Source organism: Pieris napi, chromosome Z (assembly GCF_905475465.1).
Source record: "Pieris napi chromosome Z, ilPieNapi1.2, whole genome shotgun sequence".
Lineage (NCBI taxonomy): Eukaryota > Metazoa > Arthropoda > Insecta > Lepidoptera > Pieridae > Pieris > Pieris napi.
Window position 1 is genome coordinate 2,716,115 of NC_062259.1, and position 21,995 is coordinate 2,738,109.

Here is a 21,995-nt window from a genome sequence, read left to right on the forward strand (position 1 = left end):
GGTATTAATCCGAACAACTCCTCTGAACACTCTCCATGGTAAATGCGGTAGAAGATGCAGAGTGACCCCACATCTCTACGCAACGCCAAAGGAACCTGTACCTCCGCTTCATAATTGTCAAAGCCCAAGCAGAACGGACAAACTTTTTACTTATAGAGGCAGGCTAATAAACCACGAGTCTTCGTCTTGACCCCAATATTACGTATCAGTTTGTGATTTGCGTCAACTGTCGTGTTGAGGAGACGTACCTAATTTAGAAATTTGGGGTTATCTATATTATTATTGAAGTTATACTTATTTGGCAGGTTAGGGAAAATGATGAGAGTAAATTTTTACGCGCGCGCGTCACAAAAAACCGACACCCTGAATATCTGTTCAAACGTCGGTAAAACAGTCTGGGCCGCTAGTTGGCGCTTGCTCTGTTTTATCGACAAGTTGCATTGTCTGTCATACCAAAATAAATAAAATAATAAAAAAATATAATAAATTAAAAGATTAGTAAATATTATATCGTTTTGATTGGATGTGACAAGAAAAATGCAATTCGAAGAGGGAAACGTCCCTCTAAGGTGCTCGAAGAAAATTATTACGCCAAAGAAGTATAAATTCTAACGCGTGTATCTAAGTACACACACGTTTTGTTTTGTATTATATATTACCAAAATTATAAAAGGATTTATTAATTAAACCGATTCCAAACATTACTTTGGTAATGGTATATAATGATTAATGAGTCATTTCATATAATATAGAAAAAATTATATAGTACTATGTCCTTTTATAGTTAAGTTTTTCGAATTTAAAGAAAAGATAAACCGCTGCTATGCTGAAAAATTGTGAGTCTGGTTTTGAATTCCCATCAGGTTTATAATTTTCCTATATCCCCGGATATAGGAAAATTATGACATCTAGAACTTTCCATTTGCTTCCCTGGAGACGCCAATGGCCTGACAAAACCACAAGAGATCGAAATGGGGTATTTCAACAAATGTCATCCATCATACAATCACTTGATAGAGATAGTGGAGCAAAGTTTTCACGAAAAATGGAATCGACAGAAGAGTGAACCAAGTTATTTTTATCCATTTCCGACAAAATAATGTCCAGAAGAGATGAAAATTTCAAATATAATGTTCCATACATTTTGTGTGGGACGACCACTGATGTTAAAACTGTTATTTTTTGTTAGTTTCACTACTTCCAGCCTCCCATCTCGTGGGCTGCGTGCATTCCTTTCCACCTTTGTCCTTGACATAAAAAAATGCCGGGAGAAGAAAGCATTTTACTCAGTATTACAAGCATTCTAATATTTCACAGACATTCTCATTGCGGAATTCTATCTTTCTTTTAGGAAATGTGACCTTTCCCCCAAATTAATAGGTAATGTGAGTCCTTATCCCGTAACACCAACATGCGTACCGCCGCATGCTTCGTGCGACAGCTAGTTTCTGTATTACGTTCATTGTTGTTGTTTTTTTGTATGTTTTCATTTTTGTGTTGTAAAAACTGTACAATTGCGTCAGAAATAAATATTAAAAAACTCTATATATGTATAGTAAAAATATCAAAGTTATGTAAATATAATAAATTGGTAATTTTTCGCATTTTTGAACTATATTTGATTAAATTAAATGTAAAACAGTATTTATTGTTGTGTTTTGTTTAATTTGTTCAACGTCACGCGTGCCAATTCGCGCTAACTAGTTCAATTGCGTCAGGGATATTTTTGTAGTGACAATTCTTTAACTTTAAATTGATCTTGATCGACCTCAGGGTTTTACATTCTCATTTACTTAGACTTTAATGCGTCCAGCAGAATGTAGTTGTTTTAATCCAATTGCAGGAAAAGTGGGGGACATTAGCTAGTTGGACACGACACTGGTGGTGAAGGTTGTTACGTCATGCGGCCGCAATAAAACCGCCGAGCGCCGTTTGAGCTTATTTCTTTGTGATAGTGCTTCGAACGGTTGCAACGCTCCACGACCAACTATGGAGACTCTGTCGCAGGACACTCTTTCCACCTCTCCTCCCGACAAGGTAAAATGCTGTGCGATATTATCCTTAATGTTTTTAGTATGTATTTTGACAGTATCAAGTTTATATATACTGTAAAAAGTATCCTCTATAATAGTAGTTTCTACCGAGGGATGTAATACGGCTGTGGATGCTGACATGTAGCACCGCGACGTATAAAATTGTTACGCCATGGCTATCAAACTATTTAATCACCTTCCTAGAAGTTATAGATCACTGCCGTGTAATGCTTTTGAGGGAGAGGTGATTAGATTAACAAGGTCCTTTCATAATGTGGGCGAGTTTCAGGTCATGTCAAGTTTTGACAACAATTAACCATTTATATTAATAAATACTATGGTTATAATTATGACATTGGCATGCACATTTTGTTTATTATCTATAATTGTCATTCCATACAGGACAATTATTCGATATTGTTGCATTATTGTGTATCAGATTCAAGGTCGGAAACCCGTTTAACAACATGTCTATATTTGGCCTTAATTTTAATTGTCGCGATTTTATATTTTTTAACGTCATTTATTCATAGGCCAACAACAAAAAACATGGCATAATGTTTATTCCTTTTTCATCTTATAAAATCTTACTTCCCGTTAAGTAAGTTATAAAGCGCAAATTCGGCCCCACATGGAGTACTGTTCTCACCTCTGGGCGGGAGCTCCCCAGTACCAGCTCCTTCCACTTGACCGTAGTCAACGAAGAGCGGCTCGAATCGTCGACGACTAATGCCTCTCCGAGCGGCTTGATCCCTTGGCGTGGCGTAGAGATGTGGGGTCACTCTGCATCTTTTACCGCATTTACCATGGAGAGTGCTCTGAGCAGTTGTTGGGATTAATACCGGGATTAATTGCAGCGCACCACCACTATGTGGAACCAGCTACCCACTGAATTATTTCCGAACCAATTCAACTTAGGGTGCTTCAAGAAAAGAGCATACCAATTCTTAAAATACCGGGAAGGCAGTCGCGAGGCTTTGAGAGCGTCCACGGCCGGTGGTATAACTTGACATCAGATGAGCCACCAGCCCATTTGCCCCCTGTTCTATAAAAAAAAGATCTCCGGCTGTGCACCAATGGACTTTCTATGAGCGCATTAAACACTCGCTCGTGAAGGAAAACATCGTGAGGAAACCGGCTTGCCTTCAACCCAAAAAAGTCGACGGCGTGTGTCAGGTACAGAAGGCTGATCACCTTCTCGCCTATTTATTAGATTGACAAATGATACAGAAATCTAAGGCCCAGACCTAAAAAGTTGTAGCGCCACTGATTTATTTTTAATAGAAGATGAACATTTTACATCTTGCTATACCAAGAAATAAGCAGTCGGTCCTAAATATCATAGCTCATTCCATGCATTCATCTATTTAAATATTTATTCCGGAGATGCCTATAACCCAACCATAGTAATAATAATAATAATCTTAATTTCTTCTATATTTAGTATAATGTATTGAACGAAATAATTATCAAATAAAACGCGAGAACAGGAGTTGAATAATCTTATCTATTTGTTGAGTCGCGGCCGATGACCAGAGTCATAGGTTATCAAGCTTCTACCGCGTCATAATAATTCAAAATATTTTGTATCATATGATAATATTTATATACCTACTCTAAGAAAAACAACATCACATTAAATTTGTCAAAATATTAATGATGTAAGCAATTTAATACCTGCTGCAAAACTTACGCATACGTAGGTACGTCCGTATCTTATAATAATAATAATCTGTGATTTTAATATATATACCTTAACTTTAATATACTTTCACTCGGTATATCTCGCAGTTCGGTGTGCCTCTTGGCAAAGGCCTCCACTGTTCTCTATCTTTTGTGACTCTTCTCCAGTTGTAGCCTGCTTTTAGTTTCAGTTCGTCCTCCCATCTCTTGCGTTGTCGGCCTCTTCTTTGTTTTCCGTCTCTAGGGTACCATTACGTCAATATTGCTAATTCTCCATTTTTCCTGGGACCGTAGCATATGATCCGTCCATCTCCATTTCATTTATTCTATCTTAGTGAGTCATACCTGTTCTAGCTCTTATGTCTATGTTTCTTTGCTTGTCTAATTTTCTTATGCCGAGCATGCTTCTTTCCAAGGCTCTTTGGCAGTGTGCTAGCATGTCCCTGTGCTGGTAAGGGAGTGCCCAAGTTTCGCAGCCATAGGTAGTCTGTATCTTAAGTAATAATAAATATAATTATAAAAATATTTCAGCCAAAATTGATGCAAGGCGGGAACTATATAGCCGAAGGTCGAGACTCCACCAAGTCGACGTGGCTACTCTTCTCTCCGGGCACGAGAGATAAGGCCGGTTCACTCGCTAAGTTCCTCAGCGTGTTCTCTAGCCACGGAGTCAACCTCAGCCACATCGAGTCCCGCTCCTCGGCCCGAAGACCTGGATATGAGTTCATGGTGGAGTGTGAGCACGGCTCCGGGGATTTCGGAGCCGCTCTGGACGAGCTCAAGAAAGATACCGGCTATCTGACCATCATTTCGAGAAACTACAAGGATAATCGATGTAGGCATTTAAGAAATTCTTTTGGTGATTTTTGGTAATTTTGTAATAATAATTTGCTGTGTTAATATGTAACAGCGGCGGTCCCATGGTTCCCGCGCCGTATCCGAGATTTGGACAAGTTCGCTAACCAGATCCTTTCGTACGGCTCGGAGCTGGATGCGGACCATCCGGGCTTCACGGACCCCGAATACCGTGCACGGCGAAAGTACTTTGCGGATATCGCTTACAACTACAAGCACGGCCAACCACTTCCGCACGTCGAATACACCAAAGAGGAGACGGCCACATGGGGCGTCGTCTTCCAAAAGCTGACTGAGCTGTATCCTACGCACGCTTGCAAAGAACACAATCACGTCTTCCCGCTGCTTATCGAGAACTGCGGCTACCGGGAAGACAACATACCACAACTGGAAGATGTTTCCAATTTTCTTAAAGGTAAATTTAACCACAAATATTTGTGTATTGCAATTTGGTTGCCATTTATCGTTAACATGTACCCGGTTTGCAGATTGTACCGGGTTCACACTACGCCCGGTCGCTGGACTACTGTCATCCCGGGACTTCCTCGCCGGGCTGGCGTTCCGAGTATTCCACAGCACTCAGTACATCCGTCATCACTCTCGACCACTCTATACGCCCGAGCCAGACGTTTGCCACGAGCTGCTCGGTCACGCCCCGCTCTTTGCTGATCCGGCGTTTGCACAGTTCTCGCAGGAAATTGGACTGGCATCGTTGGGTGCACCCGACGATTATATCGAGAGACTTGCCACGGTACTTTCAGTCTATTTTTCGTTGGGAACACGCTAAAAGCTTATTTACTACATAATATTCATCTCAATTTTTTTTTGCTTTCGAGGCCCGTTTCAATATACTTAAATATACTTACATATACTTAAATAAACTCAAACTCAAAATATCTTTATTCATGTAGATTGTAGGTAAACAAGTAAGTACACTTATGAATTGTCAAGTTAAATTAATTGTAAATTTACATTTACTACCAGTTCGCAAGTCAACAATATACGTCAATATACGTAAATATACTTAATTATAATTAAGTATACTTAAATATACTTAAATTATCATCTTATAATGGATTAACCGTAAATCTCGTTATTAATTTTATATCTGTGTTTTATATGTGCGGACCAGCGAACCGCACGACACTTAGCTGTAAAGTTGTTACGTTTGGTCTGCACATCTTATTTTAGGAATGTGAATTATACGTATATACATTACTTATTGTCTGTAAGAGGCGGCTTATCAGCGTTTCTCCACACACAGCACATTTAAAGAAGATTAACTGGATTTCAGTGTTTCTGGTTCACGGTGGAGTTCGGTCTCTGTCGTCAAGACGGCCAGTTGAAGGCTTACGGCGCCGGTCTTTTGTCCTCGTTTGGTGAGCTTCAATACTGCCTGTCAAGCGAACCAGAACTACAGGAGTTCAACCCAGAGGTCACTGGGGAACAGAAGTACCCTATCACTGAATATCAACCCATATACTTCGTTGCCAACAGCTTTGAGAGCGCCAAAGACAAAATGATGTAAGTGTTATGATGTAGTGCTTTAAATAATAAAAGATTTTTGTTTTAGTCTATACCACTCGCGTACAATTGTTAATTGCTATGTAACGAATGAATGTAACAGTCGAAGAGAGTGCCTACGTCTGGCTGTACTCTCGGGGCGTAACTCCGACGATTTAGGAAATCGTCACTTATAAAACTAAGAAAGCCTGAGTGAGCAAAATGTACAGCCATGGCTCGTACACTAATAACGACAAATAGTTATAAATACTTAGCTGAATAGCGTTTCAAGATTATTTATATAAATAACTAGCAAACTCGGCGAACTCCGTTTCGCCACCAGATGGCTTCGTTTTATGTAACATTTCGTTTGGTGATCCCGCTTTTCTGTTGAATTTTTTCCTGAATTTTTTTTGCTATAAACCTCACGGAGCCCGAGACCTTTCCAAGGAATGTGGATATCGGTTATTGCGTTCTGGAGTTATAGCGTCAGGAAGGAAAACCCGACTTATTTTTATATAGTAGATAAGATCTCTTGATCCCACGTGGTTGTCGGACAAAAATATCAAGAACAATTACAGCGAGTAATATACCGTATTTGAAGTGAAACGGTAGTACTCGAAGGTGCCTAAAAAAAGAAAAGAGGAAAAGGTGCTGCACATCTGCAGGCGGCTTCGAAGTATATATGCTTAGTTATAATCACTTTATTTTCAGAAAATTCGCTCAAACGATCCCTCGAGACTTCGCCGTAAGGTACAACCCATACACGCAGAGCATCGACATTCTGGACTCACAGAAGCAGATGAGGGATCTCCTTCGGGAAGTGCATCAAGAGATGAACCTCCTCCTCAACACCATGGAGAAGCTTTAAGACTTCAACTGCAATTTTAAAACTAGTTATATTTTTCTCGTTACTAATTTTATACTATTTAGGATAAAATGCTTGATATTATTACAAGAGCGAATTATTTTAATCTCTAATAGAGAAACGTTTAATTTTAAAGCCCTTTTAGAGTTAGGGTCTGTTTCACAATGTATGGATAAAGTACCAAATAGCAATGCAACACATAAATTATTTGGAAGATAAATTGTGCTATTTGACACTTCATCGGACTCAACTTATGATGGACTTTATGTGACGAATAGCGCTATCTGACAGTCGTGAAACGCAACTATAGTGTTTATCCTACCAATAAGTAATAAATAGCTAATTTGGAACTTATGTAGAACTTATCCATACATTGTGAAACAGACCCTTAATATAGCTCAAAATGAAATAAATATCTTTTAGTGTATAGTGCATCGGCGATTTGATTAAAAAATCGCGTAAGTTTCATTATATAAGGTATTAAATGTTTAGTTAATTTATCATAAAGTTATTTTCTTTGCTTCAAACCCACTCCCTATCCGAAATAGGAAAATGTGTCAATTTCTCTCGTTAACACTATGATGTTTTTTACTTAATTTCGATACAAAGGCCTAGTGATTTTAGGAAGGAATCATTTACAAGAATTAAAACAACTTTTAAACAACATAATATAATTCATAATTTGTACATAAAAGAGTACAAGTACTTAGTACTCAGCTACTTATGTACTACAATAATGACGTGATGAGTCGCACATAAAGAATTTACAATAATTGGTGATTATATTAAAATTTATATTATATACAACTTACAAGAAACTAATAATTTAGATTTAAGCGAAGACATTATCATCCCTTAATTGACTGGTTTTATGAGCTTATTCTACTAAACTACCTTTATCTTTACACTATGAGGGTGAAACAGTACTTTTTAATATATCTATCTATAAACTAGTGTATTATACTATGAGTATAGTTATAGGCTATGAAAGGGAGCAACAGGTTCGGTTAGTAGTTGCCCACTGCTAGTTACGAACTGCCTTGCGATTCTGTAACTCACTTTTGGAACTCGCACAGCGGTTTTCGCAGCGGCGGTCGCGCTCAAATCAGTCGTGAAGCAGTCATTTTACGATTTGGCATTCTGATAAACAATAAACTACAAGCTCCCTCCTTATCAGAAACTCTATAGAGTTCGACAAGTGAGTTACAGAATCGCAGGACTGATATGGAATCATCTCTTGTTTACATTCAAATACCTTATTTATTTACATTTTCTACAATAATCTAAAATACATCGAAACAGCACTGAAACATTCGTATTGGCTTATCAGCAATTCGCTAGTAGACATTGTATATTTTGTTTAAGCCGTGATAAATTATATTGCGATGTAACTTAATTATTTAAACTGTGCAATACCTCCATTCATCAATTTGGCAACATCGGAAGAACTTCCGCCCCATAACAACCAAACCGACCATGAAATTAAGGACCATTACAGGTCCTTTTACACTTTTTAGTTTTGAATTTGTGTATAAGGGGCCGTATATCTTTGATTTTCATATTTGGTGATTACGTCAACAGTAATTATTGTATGTATGTATGTATGTAACCGACTCCTTCGGACTCGATTTTGACCCACTTTAAACGGACAGATTTAATTCAAACTTTGTAGACTTATAAAGAATCAGCGACAATATAATAATGTCATAGGTTTATCTCGAAAAAACAATGAAATTTTTTTTCAAGTCCACAAAGCAAAACGATTAAATTGAGACAACACGTATTGCTGCTAGGACTAAAAAGTGGAAAATAAATATAATGATAATGAACAAAAAATACCGTTTTTGTTCATTACCATTTTCAGCCTAAATTAGGAATTATTTTTCACTTTTTAGTTTGATGTGCTTTAAAAGCGTGTTTTATAGTTTTTTTTAAACTATATTTATTATACATATTACCCACACATCGTCTATGCCTTAAACGAAATGGATTTTCGAGGATTCCTACAAATGAATACGTTTAGGTACCATTATTTTTGATAGCTTACTTTTGATGACAAGAGGAGGGGGGATAAATTGCAGTAAATCTGCTTACGTAACGGGAACGGCCCCTTACCAAAAATATAGTTTGTAATATATTACGCGTTTCGGGCCAAATATAATTATTTATATTCACGACTCACAATCAGCTCACTAGTAGAGTACTTAGAATAATGTTGCGAGTATTTATATTTTATAAGCAAAAATATATTTGAAGGAACGTATCACAGTTACTTATAATAAATAAATAAATTAATTAAAATTATCTTTTTACAATTTACTGTAGAGAATTAATAACTATATAAAAATAATCAACCTCCAATTCCAATCAGAATTCCAACGCCCTCAGTTTTGAATACATCTAAGACAAAAAGCATGTTATATATCGCCGTCACAAGCTGAAGATGCACGCTATCTATGCCTCACTCTGCATGCAGTGGATAGAGGAGTCTTCAGAGAGCTCATCCATTGAGGAATCCGTGAAAGAAGTCCCATCTGCGAAAAAGAGATAACCATTTAAAACGTCCTTTTTATGTAACCTACCAATAGTTACAAAAAGTAAAAATCATATAGAGCAGTGTTGGCCTAGTAGCTTCAGCGTGCGACTCTCATCCCTGAGGTCGTAGGTTCAATCCCCGGCTGTGCACCTATTGACTTTCTTTCTATGTGCGCATTTAACATTTGCTCGATCAGGTGAAGGAAAATATCGTGAGGACACCGGCTTGTCTTAGATTCATAAAGTCGACAGTGTGTGTCAGGAGGCTAATCACATACTTGCCTATTAGATTAACAATTGATCATGAAACAGATACAGAAATCTGAGGCCCAGACCTAAAAAGGTTGTAGCGCCACTAACTTATTATTTAAAAATCATATAGTACTAAAGCGGGGATTACCTATTGGCACGAACGGCGGCTTGTTCTGAAACGAATACGTGAGGTGGAGGTTGATGGGTCGCCCAAACCCCACTGGCTCAGATTCTCTCGACATCACTGCTGACAAATAAATGCTGCTATTATACACGCACATACACATACATCAACAGTCGCATTCGCTTCACAGGCGCAAAGATATTCGCAACGGCTGACAAAAAATCTGGCTCCTACCTTGGCCCTGCTTGCCTTTCCCCGTGTGCTGGTGCTTCTTTTGGCGAGCGCGGCTGTTCTGGAACCAGACTTGCGTAACTCTCTTGCTCAAGCCTGTGACCTGGGCTATCCTCTCGAGGTCCTGCCCGTCGGGATTGGAGTCCAACTGGAAGTTGGCTTGCAGTACCTGAAGTTGCTCCTCCGTAAAAGTTGTGCGCACCCGCTTCGCTTTGCTTTTGTGGTAGCCCTCTGAATCGCAACCGTCTGTGATTTGATTTGAAAATTAATTTGAAAAATATTTCTGTATTCTAACGTCCGTCATAACGTTTCAAGGGTGTCTAGGGCCGTTTAAGATTTATGACTACAGAGCTAGGGAGTAAGAAGAGGCAATTGAGAGGTGTATTTTCTAAATGCTGAAATTACCATCGGAAGATATAGATCCACCGTCCAGCGTCTCGAGGTAGTGAGGCTTGCAAAGTACTCGATCCTCGTGAAGCGCGAACTGTTCACCGGTGGAGAGCTGGCGGCCGCAAGCGTCGCAGGCGAAGCAGGCGAGATGGTACACCTGCTCTCGGGCCTTCCTCACCCAGTCCGATGACGAAATGCCCCGGCAGCACTTCGAGCATTTTGCACCGAAGCTCCTGCGACAAACAACGCTCTCACACCCGATTCAATATCTGCACAGTTACAATGTTTATTCAGATCGTGATAGGGCTGTATTTAGAAACATTGTTCTTGTGAAGTGAAGTTTAGACTCGCAATAAGCACAAAATAATATTCGCAAAGCGCCTTAATCTTTCTCTACTCACGTATGATTCGCTATTACTCATATCATATTCAAGAATAAAAACATTTAGTAAAATTAAAATATCGTATTGAATTTGACTTCAGTAGGGTCGCCGTGGATACTCGGGCAAACCTTGTGATCAATGCTGTGACTAATTTTATTGATGAGGCCGTTGAGGCCGTCCAGGACAAATGGACAGAAACATATATATAATGCGTATGAATTGTAATAAGGAGATATCGTAACATTCACATGGTACTATGCAACATAACGTGATATCTCCCTTCCACCTGCTTCGGAAATAAATATTCCTTGTACTTAGCCTTAAAGGTCTTATTTATGATAAGGTTTCTGTAAATAACATATTCTACATATACTTCACGTCGAAAGAAGTATATGTTTTTATCGTATAATTAAATCAATTAAATCGTTACGTAGCGTATAAAACTGAGTTCAAAATATAAAGTGCATAAAAATACTAGTCCAACAAATAGGGGAAGTTGAGGTATAAATCTGGTCAATATATTCTTGAAGCTTTGTTGTATGTACAACAAAATATAAACGATTTTAAAACAAATGGTGACTTTCACCAGTATAATACTCGAAACAGATCTAATTTAAGCGTACGACCAACCAGGTTTCAGAAGATAAACCACTCCTTATATGGAAATTGTATCATAACACTAAATAAATTCAAAGCTCTCGTTAAACGTAAATAAATCAATAAAGCTTTTTATAAATTTGACGAATATTTAATTGAACAATTTGTATGACTTAGCGATTGAAAAGAGAGGCGGAAGTTTATATATATACAAATCTTCTTGCCCGCTCTACGCCCTTGACTTGCGAACTGGTAGTAAATGTAAATTTACAATTATTTTAACTTCTTTCCTGACGTTCATAAGTGTACTTGTTTATGCATAAAGTTATTTTGACTTTGCACTACTCAAAACATTCAAGTCATCGGCTGTGAGCTACATCTAACCGCCAACTGTTACTCTAGTATCAGAATATGTAATCGTTGGTAAAACTGGTGACGTCGCGTGACCCAATGCAGGTGAGCCCTCCCTGACATTTTGCGGTGGAAATAAATAAGTGTTTACGGTTATCAACATTATTTTAATTAATTTCTCTAAGTGCGTATCGGCCTCCGTGCCGGCTAATGTCAAAACATGTTACATTGAATGGCAGGCGCGAGTTACGACCGATAAACAACATCGCAACGCAACCGCAACATCAGGAAAAGGCAAATCAAACTTTTTCTTTACAGATACGTAATGACGTACATTAGAAATTTCAAATAACAATTTAATGTTGTAATATCCCCTTCAGCAACGGGGCTTGCAAACGTCCGCTGGCCCCGCAACTAATTATAATAATATTAGTGATTTTTATAGTAATATTAGTTTCATTATTCTTCAGTCAATCTGTTTATCAAGTCTATAGGTAGAATGAGAGGGGCGTTGTGGGTGCAACTTATGGCGACTTGTCAATCTTCTTGATCTGCGGGTGCTCTTGGGAAATATCGTGCAATCTATAATTTAAAATGTAGGGAATCTCTTAGAGATACATTCAAGGAAATTAATATACTTACCTTTCCCTCGCAATATATTTATGAAAATATTATGTATGTATACAAAAATAGTGATAAGTTTACTAGAATAGAACATACGCACAATGTTAATACACGGAACAAACGCAGGCTGCAATTTCCCCGTACTAGACTATCTAAAGTTAGTAATTCTTTTTTGGGGAAAGGGATACTCTTCTTTAATAAAATCCCAGAGGCTCTTTTATCACTGCCTTTCAATAAATTTAAGAAATGTATTAAAGAAAAGCTGTGTAAAAAGGCTTACTATAAAGTCAACGATTATCTAGTCGATAAAAGGGCCTGGGACTAGTGCTAGACAGGCTACTTCTAATTAATTTGCGATATTTGTTTTAAATAAGTGTTGTTTGATGATTTGCTGTTTTAAAAGAGTACCGAGAGTTTTTTACGCCGGCTTTTTCTCTCGGCCTACACCCTCTGTCTTCTTTGCCGATGAGTAGGGATGCCTTCAAATTTAATGACGTGGAATAAGTGATACATGTATCTTATGTTCCATAATAAACATATTTTATTTTATTTTATTTTAATAAAGAGTTCTTCTTGTCCGTTCTAAGCAGTTCTTGAGAAATGGCATTAAATGTGACTAGTCCACATATGAATATCTACCAAATTTATGGTGATAATGCAGAGGTGTGTTATAGCTAATAATAGAGTGTATGAACGCGTGTGCAATAAACACTTGTGGATATAAATAATACTACTAATGGGCGACACAAACGGACCCGCTGCATCAATTTAATTATATTTCACTTTTAATTGACATGCAATTTTTGCAATAACGCAAGTGCGCTCTAAAAATGCACTTACAATACATAATTTTAAATTTATTGTTTAATTATATGATTTTCTGATAATTTATTGCCGATGTGGCGATTAATATTTTCATTTATATGCGATACACCTTTTGTGAGATTATATTGGCAATTAAATATAGCTCTCAATAACTTTATTAAGGTTCCGTATATACGAGGAGATCATGTTTCAAGGTGTAACGACAATTTAATAAAATAAATATTATAGTTCTATTAAAAACTCATACCTATATGGATTTCATAAGAAATTCAAAGCTTATTACAGAGGAGAGAGAGAGAGAGAAAGTCGGAGGAGAGGGAGGAAATCATCTGGGCAAAGGCCATGCTATATAATCTGAGACGAACGCACTTCTATATAAAATCTCTAAATATATAAAATTCTCGTGTCACAATGTTCGTTCCCATACTCCTCCGAAACGGCTTGACCGATTCTTATGAATTTTTTTATGCATCTTTAGAAAGTCTGATATTTCAAACCCCTAAGTGATAAGGGGTGTCCACCCCAATTTTTTTTTATTTTCGACAAAATTTTATGTTTTTATGTTTTTATGATAGGTACGTCATACAAAACTCTCACTCTCACACTCTAGGATCAACCCCTATTTTTTTTTATTGTATATAGTTATTTTTATTGAACTAAAAAAATGTTTCCTAGAATATACATGGCAATTCAAACGTTTGCCGGGTCAGCTAGTAATACAATAATATTGATTATCTGTCAGTCAGCTCTGTAAGCTAATCTCAAATAATTTTCCTAAAACGCATAACTCTAGTAAGACTACTCAAAGAGGTTATGTGTTATCAGGAGCACCTCATTAGCATTTCGCGGCGCATGATACTGAACTAAATAAAGGTGTGCGACACTCCATTACCACGCTATCGTATCGACAGTTGGGGAACTTTTTGTTTATACTTTTGCTTTCAGAAGCCTTCGCTTATCTTGTCGATATTAACTTATGCATCTTATCACCGCTCGCATTTTAAAGAAGTGGAAATAATTTATGAAAATGTCAATAGTGTAATTGTACTGAAGCAAGGTTGACAATTAAGATAAGAAACAAAATATATGCCAAATCCAAATATGAAATGTATGAAATGAGTGATTGGAATTCGGCAAACAATCTCCACAGATTATAATTGGTTAACAATTTGCGAAGTCCAATGTGCTCTGTGGAGTGTTGCCGCTTAGCAGAGTGCAGAATCGCGTGTAGTCGTTTTATTAATTGAGGCAATACGTTAGCCGTGTTATCCAGGACGATGTTTCAAGGCGATTTGCATTTCAAAAAGTGTTGGCGGGGCAAAAGTGAGCAGCGCCTACCGTTATCGTGCGTATTAACATTTTGTCGCCGGCAGCATCAATTAAAGGCGGACCTCGCATAGTAATTAACTCGGTGACAGATTAACAAGTTTTAACACTCGGCCGTAATGAAGACGTCGCTTACCGACCGATAAATGCCTCCATTCACTATTCAGGCTGCGAGGGGTGGTCCGCGATCCTAGCTCGAAATAAACCAGTTCCTGCATCTGGTCATGCAGTCGTAGCCGCGGTGCCGGTTCGATGGGAGATTGTGTTTTATCCTTTAACACATGTGTCAAACGTAAACTATTAGAGGACAGGTGCGTGAGAATAGGCCACGGCGATGTCCGCAGCGGTATTGAAAAAGCTCGGCCCGAGTGTGGCACAACAAAGCGATGACGGAATGTTGGCCGCGCCGTGACTTGCAACTCTGCCGTTTTCATTTGTCATTTATTTTGATTGTGATAAGTCGATGCGACGTGAAACGATATATTTCAATCGGAACAGGCTCTGATAGGAATGGACCACCGGGACGCTTCGACCGAAGCCATATGACTCCGTTGTCTGAGAACGTCGCTTCGCCTCCTGGTGTGGTTGAAAGAAACAGAATAGGAGATATACATAGCATAGACAAGCAGAATTCAAAATATCGTAGAATATCTCTTGTACCTATTTACCTACATACATATGTTTTTAAATTATAAAATTATTTGTCTTATGTGCTCTTTCTTAAAGTATCTTTCTGATCTTTAGAAATTATGACCAATAACTAATTGCAAAGAGTCACTTAAAGTAACTTCCCTCCGTGCGTCAGTTCGTTGTCTAGGATTAAACATAAGTAAAGATAATATCTAATCATCAGTGTAAAATCTATATGCATCTATATATCACGCAAAGGTACCAACAAATCCAAATGGATTAAAAAGTTTTGTATATATGATAGTAATATGGGCACTTGGAGCTCAATCAGGTGGGTCACGAGGTGTCAGACGTCAGACGTCAGAAGAGCCGGCCACTTGACAGTTGACATTAAGTATCCAATCTCGATGAGGCCACAGGCTAGTGATGGACTTGCCATATATAGGTGTGCCCTGTGTGTGTGTGATGTGATTGCGCGCTTTGTTGTTGATACTCTATTGTTGGAAACTTATGTCAGTTTCTTAGGTCGGTTTGTAAGTAACTAGGTACCTAGTTTGTCTAAAAATTACATAATATAAATACAAAATAAGTAATATAAAACGTTTTGTTAACGAGCGCATATTATTTAATTTATAAATAGGTACTAGAGGAAACATTATGTGCCCTATTTCATATTTTGTGATTAATTGTTTAAGCCCAATACGAGAAATCGCGAGACAGGGATCGTTAAAATGACCGCGTCACAGCTGACTAATGCCGTAAGTGCGAGAGTGTCAGCCGTAAATCGGGCGTCGCCGCCGGCGCAGCCTGTAATTGCTTTTGATGATATATCACATGTTTATTGTTTATTTAACTTGTATTTTTATCAGGTAGCCGGACATCTTTTGTTTTTGGCGGGAAGCCGTTTGACGCGTGTAAGCTGCTTTGTCTTTTGTGAAGCTTTTTAAGTTTCATTGTTGTCGGGCGATGTGTCTAGTGGTAAAAAATATTATTTTTAATACTATGACTTGAACTTTTAACGTTTGGTTAGTTACTCACAACACAAATACAGTCAAACCTGGATAAGCGAGAGTTCAAGGGAGCACAATCTCAATCTCGCTTATAGAAGTTTCTCACTATCCCGAGTTTCTCGCTAATGCAGGTACATGGGTAGCGTTTCTCTCATATAGATGTACGCAGCAATAACAAGTCACATAGTCACAGTATATATTTTATTTTATTTAGAACTTATATATACTTTAAAAAAAACCGTAAATTTCGTTGGGGTTCTGTTTTTGGATTTTGAATGTTTTTCTCTAACTCATAAATTTTGTAGAATATATGTATGTATGTTTATTGTAGCTATAGTTCCTCCTAAATAATATAAATAAATAAAGCTCGACTGTCGCTTCTAGAGGTGTAGATAAGTAAAAGTCACTCTCTCTCTTACATAGGTTTCTGTTTCTCGCTAATAAAGGTTTTGGGAGCTTAAAATGACGGGTCCCGGTTATTACTCTCACTTACTCACTTATAGAGTTTTCTCACTTATCCAGTTCTCACTTACCCAGATTTGACTGTATTAATAAGGAACTGTATTTCGTTAGACTCGTTTTCGGTATAATATAGAGTAGAGAACTTTTAGTGATTTTGTGGTCGCCATTTGAAACCCTTTTGTGAATGCTTCTCCATTGGAGGAGATGTCATGGAATCTATTGACACTTCAGGGAAGGCATTGCCCAGGATCAGCAAGGCATTGTCGACAGCCGTCACGCGAGCCCGCCGCCCACGCGGCCATCGCGGGCCCACAAATGCGCCGTGTTCTATGTAAATGTCTCGTGTCCTCTAGTTTTAATTATTCTATAGTCGGATAAATAAACCCAGCTTAATCGGTTCACCCTGAATATTAAACAATATAGCCGCAATCATAATATTACGCGCGATAACGATCCTGGTGCGCATCCGCCTGCGCATGTATTTCGTTAAATAATTTATTCATTATTAATATTGCCGATTCGATACTCTCTTGTATAGATTTTAAATTTGGACTGGCCGAGTTTACCTTTCGTTATAATGAATTACGACCAAAATGTTCGTAAAAGCTTTCCAATTGGAAATAAATAATAAAAATGAGAAATAGCTGATAAGCAATTAAAGCAGGCATATAAAGCTATCATTGCCGGTTGTTAGAGTAATTTGTAGTGCAGTCGCCGAGTGCCCGCGGCGGCCGGTGTCCCGCGATTCGGTTTAAACAAACGCGCATAATATCCCAATGAATCTCTGCTATCTAAAACAAATAACTTAAATCATGTCGTTGTCATGGCGCTCAATGGTACCCATTAAAAAGGGGGAGGGAAAGCAATCAACCAGCTGAGATTTATTTGGCCGCTTGAGGCAACTCGTACTGACACTTCTACCTTCTGCGTGCAGTGTACTATGGTGTTACTTCTCATTTAATCTGGCCAATAACTGGGTAATATTTCCTGAAGTATATTATTTTATCTGAGTAGTGTTAGCCTAGTGGCTTCAGCGTGCGACTCTCATCCCTGAGGTCGTAGGTTCGATCCCCGGCTGAGCACCAATGGACTTTGTTTTTATGTGCGCACTTAACATTCGCTGGAACGACGAAGGAAAACATCGTGAGGAAACCGACATGTCTATAAACTCGAAAAGTCGACAGCGTGTGTCAGGCACTGGAGGCGGATCACCTACTTGCCTATTAGATTTAAAAATGAACATGAAACAGATTCAGAAATCTGAGGCCCAGAACTAAAAAGGTTGTACCATTGATTTATTTTATTTTATCGTTTTCCGTATTCGCCTAAATTTTTTGGTACCTACTCAATAAGACAAACACATAATACAACAATCAAATTGACGTACAAATCAAAATAAAACTCTGCCTACCACATGCGACCACCGAAATCAAGTACAAAAAGCAGCGATAATACAAACAACAATAAATGAAAAAAATATACAACGTATAAAAAGAGTTAAACTATTTGAATCAAGGCATTATGGTTGCGACATAACCTATTAATAGGTGAGTTTCCGTCAACGTTAGTTCGTCGATGCGGGATGAGATCTTCGATCGACCAACCCGACCCGAACTTGTATGGTTGTAATGTTTCCGGGCAATCCTTTAATTAGTTTAAAAATGTAAAAGTCAATGTTTGCTTTATTTATTTGCAAGCATTATCCAAAAAAATACGACAATACCTTTGATATTACACGCGAATATTATGTAGGTGCGACTTAAAATAATAACTGTTTCAACTTCAAGTAATTCTGTCACGCCAAGATGTTCTGGAATTATTTAATTGTACAAATACGTAATTTTTATTTCATATTAGCCATATCTATATTACATATTGTGATGTAATTTAAAGTACGCAAATTTTTAAAACGGGTCAAGTGACGTATTAGATTAAGTTTTATTTATGTGTTAGAATTAAGTGTTTTTTTATGTAACTTAAATAATTGTTATTACATTGTACTGGGTGTCAGCAATAAAGGCTAATGAAATGAATTTTTAAAACAACTCGTTAATTCTATCGTTAGAAATAAGTTTCTACCATTGCATAGAGAGAGTGCATTTCCACATGGAACAGTATTATAGGTAAGATTTGCATTGAAATTGATAAAGAATAGCGCTGATAATGGAGTATCATGACCACACAGCGAGGGTCAGAGGTCGGGTGCCTCTGCATACCTCCGGCAACCCGGCCGACTGAAGGCAGCGGCGGACCCGCGAGCCACTCAAAGGCTTCGTGGCCTTTCGAAATGGCCGGATAACGAATGACGGGATCGATGACTATGAACATTTCTAATACGTAAGGTTAATTGGACGCGGGCCCTGTATTGTGTAGGAATTAATGCGGGCCGAGCGAGCTGTGATGACCGAACTCTTCTAGCTCAAGAATTTAGCCCGATGAGAGTAAACTTATAATGTATTCAGAGAAGGCAAGTTCAGACTGATAACGCTGATCAGTCCGACAGTCTGAATGGCGGAGGCAGTGGCAATCGTGAGCACAGGGAGTATGCCGGCGGAGACGCGGATAATAATCTACAAGCAATTCTTGAAATTTGGATTCATGAAATGAAAATTAATTTTTAAACGGAAACAAAAAATTTCAATGTAAAAACAAAAATCACTTGGACCATAAACGATTAAAGTATTAATAATGAAAGATACGATCTAATAAGTATTATTTCTCTTCTGCGTCTATACAGTCACGTAGTCAGTACAGTCATAGCGAAAATGCGATCCCTGTTTATATAAATAACATACAAGTAATGGACAACAACATAAAACAGATACAAGGAAACAAAAAATTTCAATGTAAAAACAAAAATCACTTGGACCATAAACGCTTAAAGTATTAATAATGATAGATACGATCTAATAAGTATTATTTCTCTTCTGTGTCTATACAGTCACGTAGTCAGTACAGTCATAGCGAAAATGCGATCCCTTTAGCTGTTTATATAAATAACATAGAAGTACTGGACAACAACAAAAAACAGATACAAGGAAACAAAAAATTTCAATGTAAAAACAAATATCACTTGGACCATAAACGCTTAAAGTATTAATAATAAAAGATACGATCTAATAAGTATTATTTCTCTTCTGTGTCTATACAGTCACGTAGTCAGTACAGTCATAGCGAAAATGCGATCCCTTTAGCTGTTTATATAAATAACATAGAAGTACTGGACAACAACAAAAAACAGATACAAGGAAACAAAAAATTTCAATGTAAAAACAAATATCACTTGGACCATAAACGCTTAAAGTATTAATAATAAAAGATACGATCTAATAAGTATTATTTCTCTTCTGTGTCTATACAGTCACGTAGTCAGTACAGTCATAGCGAAAATGCGATCCCTTTAGCTGTTTATATAAATAACATAGAAGTACTGGACAACAACAAAAAACAGATACAAGGAAACAAAAAATTTCAATGTAAAAACAAATATCACTTGGACCATAAACGCTTAAAGTATTAATAATGATAGATACGATCTAATAAGTATTATTTCTCTTCTGTGTCTATACAGTCACGTAGTCAGTACAGTCATAGTGAAAATGCGATCCCTTCAACTGTTTATATAAATAATATAATATATGACATACAAGTAATCGCGGAAGCAGTATTTACGAAAGTTACATTTAAATGGAAAAATTAACCACACACCTTTCAATGAATGGAATTGCATAAAAACTATCTTCGATATGGGCAGTGTGAATCTTAGAAATGGAACTCCACATAAAACGGTTTCATGATAATGACGAACAGATGCGTGTACGCAGTAACTCACTTGGCATAGTCCTGCTTGCAGTAGACTTGACGGTCGCGCAGGAAGCATGACGGGTGCCGGTCGAGCTGCAAGGCGCAGACGCAGCAACGCAGGCAGGACGCGTGCCAAGCGCCTCCGCCCACCTCCAGCAGGAACCGGTCCGCGATCGCCTCTCCGCACGCGCAGCACGTGCGGTGCTCCGTCTGTACACAGATACGTTAGAGTAAGGATCCTTAATATCCATAATATCTTAATATAAGGACCACTAATAGGCAACGATGGCAAAACGTCGTGAAGCGCATCACATCTGCCCCTACTACTACAACTACTTCCTAGCGATCACGACCGCTCTGTCAAGAGTGCAACGGATAGGAAGAGAAGAAGGATCCTTCCGTTTCTCCTTATCCTACACACGAAGTAGATGTGACACTAATAGTAACGCTCGCCCGACACCGAGGGTTACGAACATCCTCCTATTGCCAACAATAAAAACATTCCAAACACAATTACATTGTAAATCGCGAATAACACGAGATATTAGTGAAACAATACTACGCCACATGTCGCCGGTCGGCCAAAGGGGCGCTCGTAATTTAATAGAGCCGTTGCATAAATAAAACGCCCTAGCTTAGACGTGCGATAATCAAACGCTAGCTTAACTTAGTTAAATATTTGCAACAAAATTGTGCCGCACGAGCGACGCAGAGGCGCGAGCTAATCCCGTTAGCGGCTCACACTGTACGCTCTACAATTTCATTTGTTCGTCAATCAGAGAATTTTAAATATAGTGTACCTATAGCCATGTGTGGATTTCTACATCAGTCAGATCAATAGCCTCGAGTTTACAGTGATCTATTATTCAAACTCGAACTCAAAAAAACTTTATTCATATAAATTCAAATTCAAAAATCATTTAATCATATTGGTAACACTTTGTACACTTATGACTTGTCTCTAAAGAAATACATATAAATGCTTCTAATTTTACATTTAGTGCCAGTTCTCAAATCAAGGGCGTAGAACGGAAGAGAAGAACTGGCAATAAACTCTCCGCCACTCTTTTTAATCGCCATGTTTTTTTATAGATAAACAAGTATACTTATGACCGTCAGAAAAGAAGTTAAATTTATTGTAAATTTATTAACCAGATCGCAAGTCAAGGGCGTAGAGCGGGCAAGAGGAACTGGCAAGAAACTTTCCGCCACTCTTTTTAATCGCATACAAATTGTTTGAACTGGAGCAAATCAATCCCAAGGATTAGGATCATTTCAATATTCGTCAAATTTATAAAAGATTGATTAAATTAACGATTAACGAGGGCTTTGTGATAAATTTATTTAGTGATAATTCTCTAATTTCGCTTGGGAGTTTGTTGTAAAAACGAATACAATTTCCATATAAGGTGTGGTTTATCTTTTGGAGCCTGGTTGGTCGTACACTCAAATTAGTTTCGAGTAATATATTCGCTATCTCTGTAGAAGATTGACTGGTTACGCATATTA

The 21,995-nt window shown here is 37.9% G+C and overlaps 2 protein-coding genes across 3 annotated transcripts in view; one reads left to right on the top strand and one right to left on the bottom strand.

Moving 5' to 3' along the window:
• The first annotated feature begins 1,902 nt into the window (after positions 1-1,902).
• On the top strand, positions 1,903-7,057 carry LOC125062623 (protein henna). Its single transcript, XM_047668664.1, has 6 exons — positions 1,903-2,037; positions 4,248-4,551; positions 4,627-4,986; positions 5,060-5,322; positions 5,866-6,095; positions 6,789-7,057. Exons 1-6 carry the CDS (start codon positions 1,990-1,992, stop codon positions 6,943-6,945), a joined length of 1,362 nt encoding a protein of 453 aa, XP_047524620.1. The 5' UTR covers positions 1,903-1,989; the 3' UTR covers positions 6,946-7,057.
• Positions 7,058-8,913: 1,856 nt separating this feature from the next.
• The window catches only part of LOC125062625 (LIM/homeobox protein Awh), a 33,768-nt gene continuing 20,686 nt past the window's right edge, over positions 8,914-21,995 (bottom strand). The window contains exons 2-6 of one of the 2 annotated variants that reach the window (XM_047668667.1): positions 20,515-20,696; positions 10,490-10,707; positions 10,088-10,330; positions 9,878-9,973; positions 8,914-9,476 (exon numbers count right to left, since the gene is read on the bottom strand). In XM_047668667.1, the coding sequence (XP_047524623.1) occupies positions 9,397-9,476; positions 9,878-9,973; positions 10,088-10,330; positions 10,490-10,707; positions 20,515-20,696 (819 nt within the window). In that variant the 3' untranslated portion in view covers positions 8,914-9,396. Of the gene's footprint in view, positions 9,477-9,877; positions 9,977-10,087; positions 10,331-10,489; positions 10,708-20,514; positions 20,697-21,995 lie in introns of both variants that reach the window. The other variant, XM_047668666.1, reaches the window with a different exon arrangement.